At 35.1% G+C, this 13,694-nt stretch overlaps 2 protein-coding genes across 4 annotated transcripts in view; both read right to left on the bottom strand.

The window, feature by feature from the left end:
* Positions 1-775: 775 nt before the first annotated feature.
* Positions 776-2,508, bottom strand: LOC105109260 (uncharacterized). Its single transcript, XM_011003894.1, has one exon. It carries the CDS (start codon positions 1,466-1,468, stop codon positions 893-895), a length of 576 nt encoding a protein of 191 aa, XP_011002196.1. The 5' UTR covers positions 1,469-2,508; the 3' UTR covers positions 776-892.
* A 164-nt stretch (positions 2,509-2,672) lies between these two features.
* The window catches only part of LOC105109257 (Tetratricopeptide repeat (TPR)-like superfamily protein), a 13,752-nt gene continuing 2,730 nt past the window's right edge, over positions 2,673-13,694 (bottom strand). For 2 of the 3 annotated variants that reach the window (XM_011003890.1, XM_011003892.1), the window contains 13 exons: positions 12,869-12,947; positions 11,943-11,954; positions 11,709-11,774; positions 10,902-10,970; positions 10,745-10,801; positions 10,438-10,515; positions 8,975-9,072; positions 8,840-8,885; positions 8,538-8,665; positions 7,454-7,556; positions 5,855-5,917; positions 4,407-4,472; positions 2,673-3,203 (listed from right to left, as the gene is read on the bottom strand). In XM_011003890.1, the coding sequence (XP_011002192.1) occupies positions 3,018-3,203; positions 4,407-4,472; positions 5,855-5,917; positions 7,454-7,556; positions 8,538-8,665; positions 8,840-8,885; positions 8,975-9,072; positions 10,438-10,515; positions 10,745-10,801; positions 10,902-10,970; positions 11,709-11,774; positions 11,943-11,954; positions 12,869-12,947 (1,051 nt within the window). In that variant the 3' untranslated portion in view covers positions 2,673-3,017. The remainder of the gene's footprint in view (positions 3,204-4,406; positions 4,473-5,854; positions 5,918-7,453; positions 7,557-8,537; positions 8,666-8,839; positions 8,886-8,974; positions 9,073-10,437; positions 10,516-10,744; positions 10,802-10,901; positions 10,971-11,708; positions 11,775-11,942; positions 11,955-12,868; positions 12,948-13,694) is intronic. The other variant, XM_011003891.1, reaches the window with a different exon arrangement.

Raw genomic sequence — 13,694 nt, 5'->3', positions numbered from 1 at the left:
TTTTTTAATATTAATACATTCAAATAATTGAAAAATAGTACGGTTAACCCCCGTCAATTTCTAAACTTGGACCACACTTTAATCCAGATAAACAGCATCAAATCAAGCAGCCATTTCAATGCACGATATTCCATTGTTTGTAGCTTTGTTTTATCATGTGGCATCATATGAAAAGATAGTACCAACGAAAATTACTGATTTTGATTGATGTTTGCTGTTTTGGGACAGTGCCCTTGGTGGATCCACAAATGTATACTAGAAATTCACCAAAATAATTCAAAGATAAGTGAATTTTCTTACATTATCCACCTCTTCCAGTTACTCGTATTTCATCCTCAACTACCTAGAATGTGTCCAACTACTGTTTTGTCTTTCCTTTTAAGGCAATAACTTCACAAGATCTTATATTAAAATCATTGAAGATGTACCAATATATATATATATATATTAGTGTCGGTTCAAATTTAAGAAAAGAATGTATAAAATTTAAACTAAAAAAGAATTTAATCTTAGTATAAGAAAACAAATTCAAAAAACACTCTTGATTCGAAATTAAAAAAAAAAAATCTACCTTCAAGGAAATAAACTTTATGCATATGTTAGAAAACTTGATTTAATATATTCTAAAATGTATCATGGCTAGTTTATTAAAATATGTGAGAAAATCTTTCAAAGTGAGAAAGGAAAATGAGTAAGTGTAATTAAGTGTCTCCATTAAATCAAAAAAATATATATGTATACAAGTGATTCTCTATAATCACGGGCTAACAGCATCTATCTAAAGCTGGAAGCCATTTCTAGCAATAAATTTGTGGAGGTAACAACAATTTCATAAGTTACTGTTAATTTACCAAGCATGGGCATCCCGTGGCTCGACAAGTAACCATCCCAACTACCGGAACATGACTTTCCGGCCGCTGCCGCTGCCACAACGCACTAAGGCTCTTGTGTCCACATCTCCCCTTGTGCCACAAACAACCGAATGTCTTAGCAAAAACCCTTGTAAAAAAGTCTTCTTCTTCTTGTCCTTCTTCTGCTTCATTTCGCCAGTTTTATCACTATCCAATGACGAGATACTTCTTTGGTCATGATCAAGATGATCTATCTTGAAGCCATAAAATCTGTTGCTGCTTGACTCTATAAGATAGTCAAGTTGCTTTGAAATGCTCTCTACCTCATATTTATCAAGAAGAGAATTATCTGTGCGGATTGGACTCGGCGTTTCTGATCCCGATCCCATGGCATCTTCCTTCATTATTCTCGTAGCTTCTAGCTTGTATCTTGATGGTCTTGGAGCATGACGAGTTCTTGTAACATCAAACTCACAAATCGGCCTTCCTTCAGACCCTGAACCATGGTGGTACCATGCCCATGCAGCTGCTTTTGCTAGGGCTAAATCATCAGTACTGCCACCACCTTTAGGTTTCTTTTTCTCCATGAAAATGTTGAAGGGAGTGATAGAAGGCATGTGGGATATCTGATATTGGAAGAATATGTGGAAATATCAAGCTCCACGCTATAGATAAAAACTTGGTATTTCCTTCTCTACTGTGGTTTTGCATCTTTATATTCTTCAAGAAAGGTATCTAATCTCTTGAAGGATTTTGCTTGCTTGGCTCTATTCTGGTCCATTGGTTGTCTTGTTAGGTGGAAATTAATTGGGGTCCTAAGAGGACTAGTTCGTTGTTATGGGCGCATACCATTCGCGCTTGTCTACACACCTCGTCTTTATTACACTTGAAACCTTGTCGTGATCATACATAAACTTTTTCCTAGCAAGAACCTATTTTACTACACTGTTTTAAATTGCGGTTCAAGTTCAAATATCAGTTTTTAGCTGCTTTTTATTGGGGCTATAGTTTAAAACGTGGCATGCAGCACAAACAAACAATCCCTGAAGAGTTTGAGGCCCATGTATTGCCATGAAACTCCACTTAAAAGCAAGGAGTCTTGTTCCCATGTCATATCAATCTCATGATCCTCAACGAGTCATATATCCCATCTCATCTACCAGATCTCCGAGTTCAAGTCTCTTTCTTGTAAAGAAAAAAGAAAAACTCCAACTCGTGAATATAGAAAGAGCTTGTTGTTTTTACTTTTGTTTTCGATGAGCTGTCTTGGACTCCACTGAGAAGCCTCTCCCGCCCTTTCCAGGACCGGCGTAATTAAGCAAACATTCTAAGAATTCTTGAAATAACTTGGAAGAGAGGACCTTGCAAGTTCATCTAGCTATCCCACCAACTTAAATTGTTCAGCATCTGTAGGATAAGGTCAAATGCATGGGAGGTCTACTGATGATTAGTTTAATGAGATTTGATCTATTCAGAGCACCGACTTCACATGAAACGATCTCTACCTATTTATAGCCCCAGCCAAGTGGTGGTTCAACCATCTCTGTTTTTTCTTCACTGCCCTCTTGCACCTTTTCCATTATTGCTGCAAGAAATACAGCCCTTAAAGGCAGTGACACATGGTACAGCCCAGCGGACAAGGAAAGAGAAGAAATGGGGTGATATGAGGATGTCCATCCAATTTATTAGTTTTTTTATTCATCCACTGCTCATTGTTTATCATATAAATATTCATACTCTATTAATGAAGTTTCAGTTATATATATATATATATATTTCAGGTTATTTTAGGTTAAATTTCAAAATGATTTGATAATATTCATAACCTATTTATTATTTACTAAATAAAATAAATATTCAAAAATTACATACTCATCAGTATCCATCGAGCTGTAGACATGAGCAAAACATTTTATTTGCTACAAAACCAAGAAAAATTGTGATTTTTTGTTCTTGATACATTTGTGCCTCCATACAATTTCTTATTGACATTTTATTATAACTACCAGCTTCTCAAGCTAACAAACAAAGATTACATGAGTGATACACCCAAAAAAAAACACCAAAAAGAGTCAACGAGTACACAATATTTCCAGCATTGTATGTGAGGTACAAAAGGTTTTGGAAGCATGGTTTCATTCTGGCTTGAACAACTGGCAAACTATTTTAGGGTTTATGTTTTGAGCGATCATGAATCTCAGCCTCAACACGCTTGATTTCACCATCCAAATCCTTTAAGGTGACTTTATCTTTGTTACCAGCATCGATCATCAAGCTCAAAAGATGCTTCAAACATGAAAGATACTCGGTCTTTACTTTAGGGGAATCAGAAATTAACTTCTCAGCTTCAAACTGCATAAAAATTAAAACGTCTGGCCTAAGTTTGTATCATTTCCTCATATGCAATCTAAGAACCCTTATCTAGATAAGAGAAACATATTCAGGCATAAGTGTCGAGTTAAGATATAATATCGTTGTATCTAACTTCCTGCAATAATTGGATGTTTCCTGGAAGCCTCAGAAAAGGTTCCTATTCACAATTTTGAATCAATTAATCCAACTAGGAAGGAATTGAAAAGATTCAAACAAAACAAGCAAAAACGAAGACAGGTGAACTAACAACAACAAGACGCTGGGAAACAACGGAAAGTTCAAAAAAGAAAAAGCCCAATGTTTAGAAGTTAAAAAGGGACGTGCAATCTCGAGCCTAATTGGTAATTGCACTTTCAAGTTTCATGTGTGAAAATGAACAAGCTTTCAAAGCTAATTTAAGCATTTAACTTACCACCATTACAAGAAATAAAACATCAGAAACACAAATGCAAGAAGTTAGATGAAAGCCTGGAGGCCCAGGAAAGTAATCCTCACAACACTGAACAGGTGTTTTTTTTTTTTTTTGGTTACTTTCTGCTGGCAATTCTTAGGTATTCCATAAGAAGTTGCATATCCCTAATATATGAATTTTGGGGAAATTCCCCGCAAATGAGATCAGTTTCACTATTGACCCAAAAATTCACCAAGTCATTGCTTAGAACGTGTATCATTTCATTTTCTTTCGATATGCCTTACAGGTAGGGTCTATCAAGATGATAACATATCCCAAATTGAGATTTGGAATTGAAAATCAGATTTTGCAAAAAAGGTAACAAAATAAATAACCATTAAATTTCACATGACATTCCTTAGTTCTTTTTACCAGGTAAATGCTATACCTGTTGATATCTGGCTAGCTTCCTACCTGGAAAGTAGAGCAACGGGCTCATTTCTCATCCTAACAGGTTTTAGGCCATTATCTCTTCTTCAGCAATCACTAGTTTTGGTATACAAGAACAATGATACCTATACCAGAAAACTTCCAGCCTACCACGCTGGACACAATTGAATTAAAGTCATATCTTTGGCAACATCTGGATTAACTTGCACAAATGAAAATGGCCGCACAGACAAAAAAGAAAAGGACAGAAACCAAGCAGATCTCAAAGGTTTTAAAAAAACCAAATGCTAGACATCCACAACTTCACAAAAGTTGAATCTCCCATGAATTGCAAAACATACCTCTTTGTAAGAAGAAATGCATTGCAAAAGGACATTTTCAGCTTCAACGTTGGGTAAATGATCTCCCTGTTTTACAAATTAAGCAAAAAGTAGTTTAGCAAAGTGAAATAAATTAATTAGACAAGGAAATTTGAGGAAAATAAATTAGAAAGCAGCAGGCTTTAGGATTTAATTATGAGCTCGAAGAACTAGAATTCTAGTATTGCTTCAAGTATTTTCATCTTCCACTGTTCATTCAAGGACATCATGTTTCCCAATTTAAGATATTGAGATGCAAAAAAAAAAATGCTTCAGTATAAAATTAGCTCGTGGAAAATTATATCGAAAGAAATTTTTTTAAATCATTAAAAGAATCAGGTTTGTGAAAAGTTAAACACCATAGCTCTTCCTATATGTTTGGATATTCACTGGAGGAGAACACCTTATTGTGAGATGTTTACAGGTTTCATTATACTGGTGGTCAGGGATGACCAAAGATTCCCAAGCTCTACAAGGATTAAAGGTGGATTATAAAGAGCATTGAAATATTCTTTCTTACAAAATAATCATAACCGCTTGGAGGACAAATCTGGTTCCCAATCTGGTTCTTTGTTCTCAAGGAAACATGACACGTAAGAAAAAATGAATAGCATTAAAGTCAACCAAAAAGAAATTTTGGAGGACGAAGAACTTCTAGTTTAGGACTAATCGTGCGAACATATTTTTTTTGTTGTTCAAGAGTTTGCGTAATGCTGCAGGAAATTCTAGTCGAGATCTACACAAAAATCAATTTCCACTTGGGGTGGAATTGAGGGAAGAAGCTGGGATCTTTTAAATTAAAAAATATGGAGAGAAAAAGGCATATGGGACGCACCATAACATCAATATGAATCCAAATAGACACATTATTTCTATATCTTTTCTAGAATTATTTGACACTTCATAGCATAGATCCCGGAAATTTAACTTCACAAGCATTTTATGCGTGCACTTGTCAAAACATTAGTCATAGAACATCTATGCATGTTACCTTTGATAGTAAATGTACCATACTATATGAAAGAAGTACGTGAAAAAAAGGTGGGAAATGTGCCTTGTTAATAGGCACTTTTGGTGCAACAGGGTACTCAAGGGGGAAGAGAAACAGAAAAACAGAAAATTGGCACAGGACAGCATGCCTCATTGATGGCAGTTTTGGCGTGTGCTTGCATCTACTTTACGAGAACCCTACCAAAAATTAACACTAAGAATTGAGCATCTCTTTGTATGTTGTGTCTTTTCTGGTGCAACTTAAAAATAACTTTTGAAATGGAACTGCTATGCTTCTACATGTTATAGAAAGTAACAGAACAACCCTGTTTAACATCACATGAATATCCAACAATTCTGTGTAAGTTTGTATTCTGCAGTAAAAATAAAGGAGAAACTTCAAAATTTCATCATTAACCAATAGGATTTTTAGGACTGACCTGTGACTCCAGTAACTCTTGTTTTGTAGTCTCCACAAGTCCGAGAGTATCCAGTGATTGCAACTGCAAGCAAAATGAAATTTCCTGTTGTTTCCATTTTGAACAACTGGATTCTAGCCACCATGTGCAATATGTCACAAGATAACTCATAAAGTTAACATGAATTAAGAATTCAAAATGATTCACCCCGAGCTATTTTGTCTTGCATTTTAGATGTTCGAGGTAACAGATCATAATTTGTCCTTTCAATAAATGCAATAAAATGTTCTCAAGACTTTCAGAGGAAGAAGAGAAACTGGAGGTCACGATCCAGCATTTGATTGCTAAAAAAGAGGATTGATCCCAAAAACTCAGTTGCTTGCTTCAGCGCTATCTTTCAGATTTGAATGATTACTTAATTAGCCTTTCTTCTTTGATCATGGATACAGGTTCACTGCATAATTTTGCAATGTCTTCTCCAAATTCTCTTTTCATTTTTTATTTTATTTTTTTAGAAATAAAATGCCTGTAATCGACAGAAACTTGTATTCGGTGAAAGAGGAAATAAGTGCTACCTCTTTACCTTGACGAGTGAACTGGAATGAATAAAAAACAAGATTTTGAAAAGCAAGTGCGTAACTCGAAATGAAAATGGGTGATAATAAAAACAAAGAAAGGCTAAATGCTAGTGATAGAAAGAACAGAATAAAATAGGAAACATGAAAGCAAAAACAACGAAGTTCAAAAAAACATAGGGTCAATAACTTAAACAGTTTGCAATTTGATAAAGGCCAGCATTTCTCAAGTTCATGAGAAGACTCTTCTTCTACATATAACTTCACTTGAGATAAATTTTAAAAATTTCCAGAATGTCACCTCTAAATTCAAACATTAAATTAAACTATGCCAGAATCCACAATTGGCTTACAAACAGTTCCCTTTGATGCACCTCATACTTACGTTTCTGCAGAGATGATAATCAAGGGAAGTAAACTAGGACAGAAATTACAATGGCCCCACATATGCTGGTGATGGAATGACCATAGAGTACCCCACTACCCTGGTGGTCAACATAGAACCAGATTTTCATGTGTCTTGGTGAGATCTTATAAATAAAATAAATTAAAAATAAAAATAAAATAGACAATAATAGTATTTTCATGTGTCATGGTGAGATCTTAAAAATAAAATAAAGTAAAAATAAAAATAGACATTAATAGTAATGCCACGAGATGAATGCCATGAGATGATTCTTGTAGGTTATGAATATATGATTTTAGTTCTTCATTATCCAGAGAAAGCAGTTCCTCAGGGACAAATTAATAGAAACTCCAATATAATCACTCTGAGTTCAAAGTTTTCACTTTCCATAATTCATGAAGAAGTATGATACCCAGCTTTGCACAATTTTTGGTCTGTGAGTGCAATAGAGAAAGTACAAAATAAAAACAAACTTTAATTATATGTAAACCTTCTGCTTCATTATTAACAGAAGTAACAAATCATAATAACTTTAAAAAAGGATGTTTGATCAAATATCAAAGAACAAGAGCATTAGCTCTTGGATGACAACATTTGCCTTGACTAAGCATGCAAGCATTCAGAATGAGAGGAACTGACCAGTATGACCAATGCCGCATGCCCCTCTCTTTTCATTTCAGATGCTCCATTCTTCTGCTTTTTCCCTTTTTGTATTCTTTTATTTAAGACTTGGCGTGCTATCCTATCATGGAAGATAATTGCATATGACTAATCTGGAAGAACCTACGATGCTTGGAGATGATACTAATAGAAGTTACATTAGCAAAGCCAAATTAAGTTATTCCAATCTCAAATCTGATAAAGTTTGAAGGACACATGTAATAATTGAAGTTTGCAGGATTACATGCCAAGTAAATGAACTGGAAAAATTACTGGAACACAAGCTGAACAAGGGTATACATATGTTTCCTTTTTAGATTATAAATATAACGAATAACACTAAGAAGTAGTATAAACATGCATGTACAGAATAAGTCAACTAAATGTGTACATCTCCCTAGATTGTCAAACCACATTGTTCATCAAAAAGAAACATTGAATGATTTGGTTCAGTCTTTTATTGTCTACTCAAACACACCCCCTAAGGAACTATCTAGGAGTTTCCCAATGTATACCTATTCCAGCAGATTGCTATGCAAGAATGTACATTTCTATCTAATTTCAACAAAGGCTAACCATTAGCAACAAAACAACCAAATAAAGCAACTTTATTGAATTAAGATGAGATAAATTTAGCAGTTGTATTGAATTAAGATGAGAGAAATTTTGAAAATAGTCATCCTTAAATGTCTGCATGTGACCTTTAGCGATGGGTTTTAAACTTCTCAATCAACAAACGCATTCCACATTAGGACAATATCCAGAAAAAAAAGTAGTTTATTGTTCAAATCAGATTGAGAAGCCCCAAGGTTGCTTGTTTGTTGTGCTTGCTTCAGAATGAAATCTAGAGTGGTATCTACCACATCCCATGCTTATTAACCATGATTAAATAGAGAAACACCAAAGTAAATAAATGAAAGAAAAATGATCTAAGATTGGAAGCGAAGTAAAAAATAAACATAGGACAATATTTTTTTTTCAAAAAAAAAAACACATTGACAGGGCATTCTCAAATCATATGAGTACTGTTTGTGCGAGTACTTTTCTATAGAATAAGGCAAACCTTGTAGAACCGTGCAAAAGATCTTTTGCCTTGTCAAGCTCAGCTATTGCTTCAGAGATATTTATCTTTCTCAGCCGATTTGAATTCAACATTGCAACCCTTGCAATATGAAGCAGATTTGCAGCAATCTGTCCGCAAAGAACAGAAGCAAGTCTTGTATGAAACACATGCAAGCTAAATTTCATTATCATAAAGTAGTGAAAAATAAAAGCACATCTTTTGGTTAAGATTACTCATCCAAATGATGTCAACTCCTTTTCTTCCCTTATAATTTGTGAGTTGAACGTGTCAGAATGATAAACCTGAATGTGATCTTCAGGAAGCAAGGACTTCCGAGCCTCAAGACACCTGCAATCAAAAGTTATAAGATATAATTTAATTTGTGTTGCCAACAATCACATCTTTTGTTCTACAGTATTCCTAATAATTTTTCTTACCTTTCAAGTAGTTCTTTTGCTTCTTTTATCTTCTCAATTGACTGTAGGGTTAGGGCCAGCCTTTCAGCTACTATTACTGTGTCCATGGAATTCCATCCCTGAATTAGAAGGTAGCTATCACATCAGGAGCTAATGATGACATCACAGAATTTAAAGGAAGAAAGATGCACCTCATTTTAATAGTTAGTTAGATTCGTGACCAACAGGGTTTTTCCTTGCAAAATCTTGAAGGTCTCAAGGATGGGATGTCATTGCAAAATTTTAATCTTCTATAACAAAATCCTTACAAGAAAAGGTGCTAATGGGATGTGCACACAAGTATATGACTTTCTTTCAAATGTAATGCATGGACAAGCTCCTACCATAATAATCTTTCGGAATTTAGTCCAATATTTCTCTTCCTCGTTTCCTTTAGCCAACTTTTCATGGAAGGCCAGGTACCCTATGGTCATAGCATTTTTATTTAGTCTGCAGTCCTCAACAAGATAACACTGCTACTTATTGCAGATAAGAAGGCCTAAAATGACAGTCTCCAGATGCTTGTGGATGTGTGCTAACAACATAAAAGACCTGGGTCATCTATTCCTGAATTGTTCAGCCGCCAGGAGCTCTGGCTGGCCCATGTTTTTCTCAACTTTGGAAAAATCATGCGTGTCCTTTCTGAAAGACTTGCTTTTGACACAGCATAAAGGATTTGGTAAATCCAAAGCAAAAACATGCAATGTTTGCAGGTCCATTGGTTTGACACTTCTAAAATGTTCAAGGTTAAGAAATTATCTCACCTTTTGATCCAAGAGAATAATTTTCTTAGTTTCTTGATGGTGCTTTGATACAGGTGTTGTCTTTGATAAATCCAAAGACAGCAAGAGAACAATCTTTATTGCACTGTTACTCTAGTTTCATTTGGCTTTCTTTCCTTTAGTACCACGGAAGGATGTCATGTTCACCAGTCATGTAATCCTTTTCACCCTTCTTATTCTCTATTTCGGGATAAAAATACAAAAAGACATGTAAGGAGATGAAACCCCAGTACAACAGGTACGTGAGCTAAGACAAATGCATGGCCTGGGAAGCAAAGCATCCATGAGCTCCATAAAGGACCAAATCAACAAGTTTATACCAAGTAAAAAAAACGATACCAGGTGCCAGGAGGAATGGGCAAAGAAATTTCTATTCCACCAGTTAAAATGGAAGCTTAAAGATAAGCTATAAACAAATGCAATGAAGAAGAAATGGACAGATATCACAGTAGATGAAGACTGGAATGATATATTTCAGCTGCATTTGCTAGCTTCAACAAAGCATGTTGCAACTCAACACATTATCGGAAATTAAGGGAACTAAATCAGTAAGAACAAGACGTGGAAAAAAATGGAGCAGAGCAGAGCAGCATCCTGAGAGAATTATTTGGAAGCCAACAACGAACAATTTAACATCAAAAAAATTGAAAAACTATATTGCACCTTTGATAGTTCCATAATCTGCAGCACCTTCCTTTGTACATCCTCGGCTTCAGCAAGACGATTGGATTTTAGATACATCTGGAAAAGAAAAGAGAATATAAGTAAACTATGCTAGAAGGTTGAAAAATACATTAGTCACACAAATGGATCGTGTGGTATAAACAATAAACCTATTTGCATGTGGTAAAAAATACTGCATAAGTTGAACTTGAAAGACATGGTACAGCAAAATGAATTAATATTTTAATCACAAAGGCTAACATGGTAGAAAAATCTACTATATGTATATCAAAAGGAACCGCACAACCTGAGAGAGAAATTGCAATCTCCTTATGCAAGTAATTGAGTCCCCCATGCCATTTTCCTGGATAATCAAAGAAGACATGGGAGCAAAAGAAATAAATTAAATAAAACAATTACTGGAAATTCAGTACCAGGACTAACTGAGCAGCATAGTCATGCACCTCTAATATCTTAATAGATTCCTGAATGAGGGCTTCAGCATCCTTCTCTTTTCCAAGGAGATAAAGCACCTGTGACATTAATGATATATGGATCCATAAGCCAACTAAGTACAGAGGGGGGGAAAAAAAAGAACAGCACAGTTTAAAGAACCATAGACACAAAAGGAAGCAATTTTTATTCTAAAAGACAAGAGGAGGCGGCTTGAAATTTAAAATTCCTCTTTCTTCACCATAGTGTTCAAAACAATCTATGATAAGCAAGTTTGTGAGTCTTTTATAACTCAATTGTATTGTGTGTTGTTAAGGACTTTTAAGTCCTAGTCGTGCTGCACCGAAGCAGACGTGTCATGCATAGCATACCAGGATGCAGGTATTTGAATTATGATCCTTCTTTTTTTTCTGTGGAAATTGGTTTCAAGGATATAACTTATGAACTAATGTAATATGAAACAAAACTAAAATTGAAAGAAATTAACCTTTAATTAAGTATAATGAATGGAAGGTTAGAATATCAATAAAAATATGCAACAATGAGTTAATTATTGTTAACCAGGTCACAAAGCTGGTATGTAAGTTCTGTCTTCCAGTTATTATTTTAAATAACCAATCATCCAGGAACGTCATTAATAGTTTGTTACTCCATTTATTTATACTGTCAACTATTTTTATAAGATATTGTCCAACGAAAACATATACATTCTCTAAATACATGAAACCATCAGCAGTGAAAAGGACAATGAGCATAATGATATTAAAATGAACTGACAAATAGATTTAGCACATGCAACCATACAACATAGCTATTACCATTCCGAGATGATACAGTGTATCTGCATAGTCTGTATGGTTGAGTCCTAAAACACGCCTTTTTATCTGAACAAGATAAGGTTACATTGAGTGTTACAAGTTCAAAGTTTGAACTGATAATGGAAGAAAGAAGAAGAAGAACGAATAAGAGCTTCAAAGCTAACTGAAATTTGAAAATGGATAAAAGAGAATCATGCATGGATGCTATATATGCATTTAAGTACTTGTTCGTACCTTCACAGCACGCTGCCAAAGGAAAATCAAGGGGAAGAGCACAGATCAGCAGAAATTATCAGTATATGTAGCAGAAAAACATTAGTTGTTGACTGAAAAGAATAATCTTGGCTAGATTAATAAAAATAGTTACAATAGAAAGACAAGTAGTAGGAGAGAAAAGGAGGAACAGAAATATTTAGTGCACACAACATGTACATAGTCCTCCAGAATGCTAGTTCCATTCAAATGCTATTTGGCAGTAAAGTTTCTATGTTCTTATTAGAAGTATAAAGTTATAGCGCAAACGATTATAAGTCTAATATCTGTTGCTACAGTAGATGCTCATTGAACTACCTATTTCCCTCTCTAAGAGAGGATATTCACGTAGTAAATACCAAACCACGGAACATATTTCAACAATCAAGTACCTCCACTGAAGAAATGATAAGTTTAATGATGTAAATAACAAAGCTCTCAGTCAATTACATGGTTACAGAGTTTTTCAGAATGCACTCGATCCAGGCCACTATTTTCTTTTCGCAGTCACAAAAACAATAGTTCCCCTTCCTCTCCATCCCGAGAAACTGGTTAATTTTTCACTAATTGGTACCTTTCTTAGATGGCCAAACCAATCAAACCAAGTTTCTCTTATCTCGTGTTTTTAATTAGCATGATCTTTGACTTGTATAACCGGTCACCAAATTTCATCACCTAAAAAAGGGAACCATCTACACTCAATGAGCACTTCACTCTTCATTCCACTATGACAAAGGTTTATTAAGGAATGAATGTATTCCATACTGAAGTTTTCTTGAACTGGGTGGAATGAAAAAAAATATACTGGCAGAAATTCAGAAAATTAACCAGTAAGTGCAAATGAACCTTTTGATCATAATTCATGAAACTGCAAACAAACTAAGACAGGATATGAAAAATACTTTTACCTCGTAGCACTTGTCAGCTTCATCCAGTTTCCGCTGCATGAGATAAAACTGCCCAAGGTTGTGAAGCGCAGCACCCACACTGTGCAATAACAGGATTAAGTTGTTGTGTAAGCAACAATGACACCACAATAGAGAAGGTCATTTCTTAGTTATTTACCAAGCCAAAAGCTACTGATCTATGGTCATTGAATCAATCATAACAAGGGACTGACTGATCTATTGTTTATATAATTAATGAACTACAAAACTATTAGCTGTCGATTCATATGCAACTCTAACCATTAGCACTATGTTTTCTTGGGTGGAAAGGAGAAAGATTGGAGGAGATAGAAGAGGTGCTAACACCATTTGGTTGGGCCAGAGTATACCCACAGATGGAACAAATGAATCCATCACTTTCTTCCATTCTCATAGTCCTAAATTGGAAGGATTGCCGGTGCATACATGAGCTGAGGAGGCTTTTTCTTATTTTAACACTCATTTAATCTTCCCCACTCTCCTTCTGTTCTTTTCCTTGCTAACCAAAAGGGACAGCTAGAAGAATGGGATCACTTTTCCATCACTCTCTTCGTTCTTCCTTCTTACCCCAGTCCACCCTCTACTTATTTTATCCTTGCAAAATAACTTTCTGCAAATTCCAGTCAGAGTTGAAGAGAGAGGCAAGAACTGGATGAATTGAAGGTGTGCTGTACCAATATAGATATTCATAGCATGGGCCTAAATGTCCATGTATGATCAACGCCTCCCAATTTGGTTGGCTACCATAACTGAAATGAATAAATAATAGTGTGTGCATAAATACCTGTCTAGTTTTATCATGTATTCC

The sequence above is a fragment of the Populus euphratica genome, unplaced genomic scaffold (genome assembly GCF_000495115.2).
Source record: "Populus euphratica unplaced genomic scaffold, PopEup_1.0 scaffold287.1, whole genome shotgun sequence".
In the NCBI taxonomy this organism is placed as follows: Eukaryota; Viridiplantae; Streptophyta; class Magnoliopsida; order Malpighiales; family Salicaceae; genus Populus; species Populus euphratica.
The sequence above is the reverse complement of the archived record's forward strand: the minus strand, read 5'-3'. Positions and strand labels throughout refer to the sequence as shown.

Bases quoted from the DNA above. Each gene is read 5' to 3' on its own strand.
- LOC105109260 (XM_011003894.1), bottom strand. From the start codon at position 1,468: ATGCCTTCTATCACTCCCTTCAACATTTTCATGGAGAAAAAGAAACCT.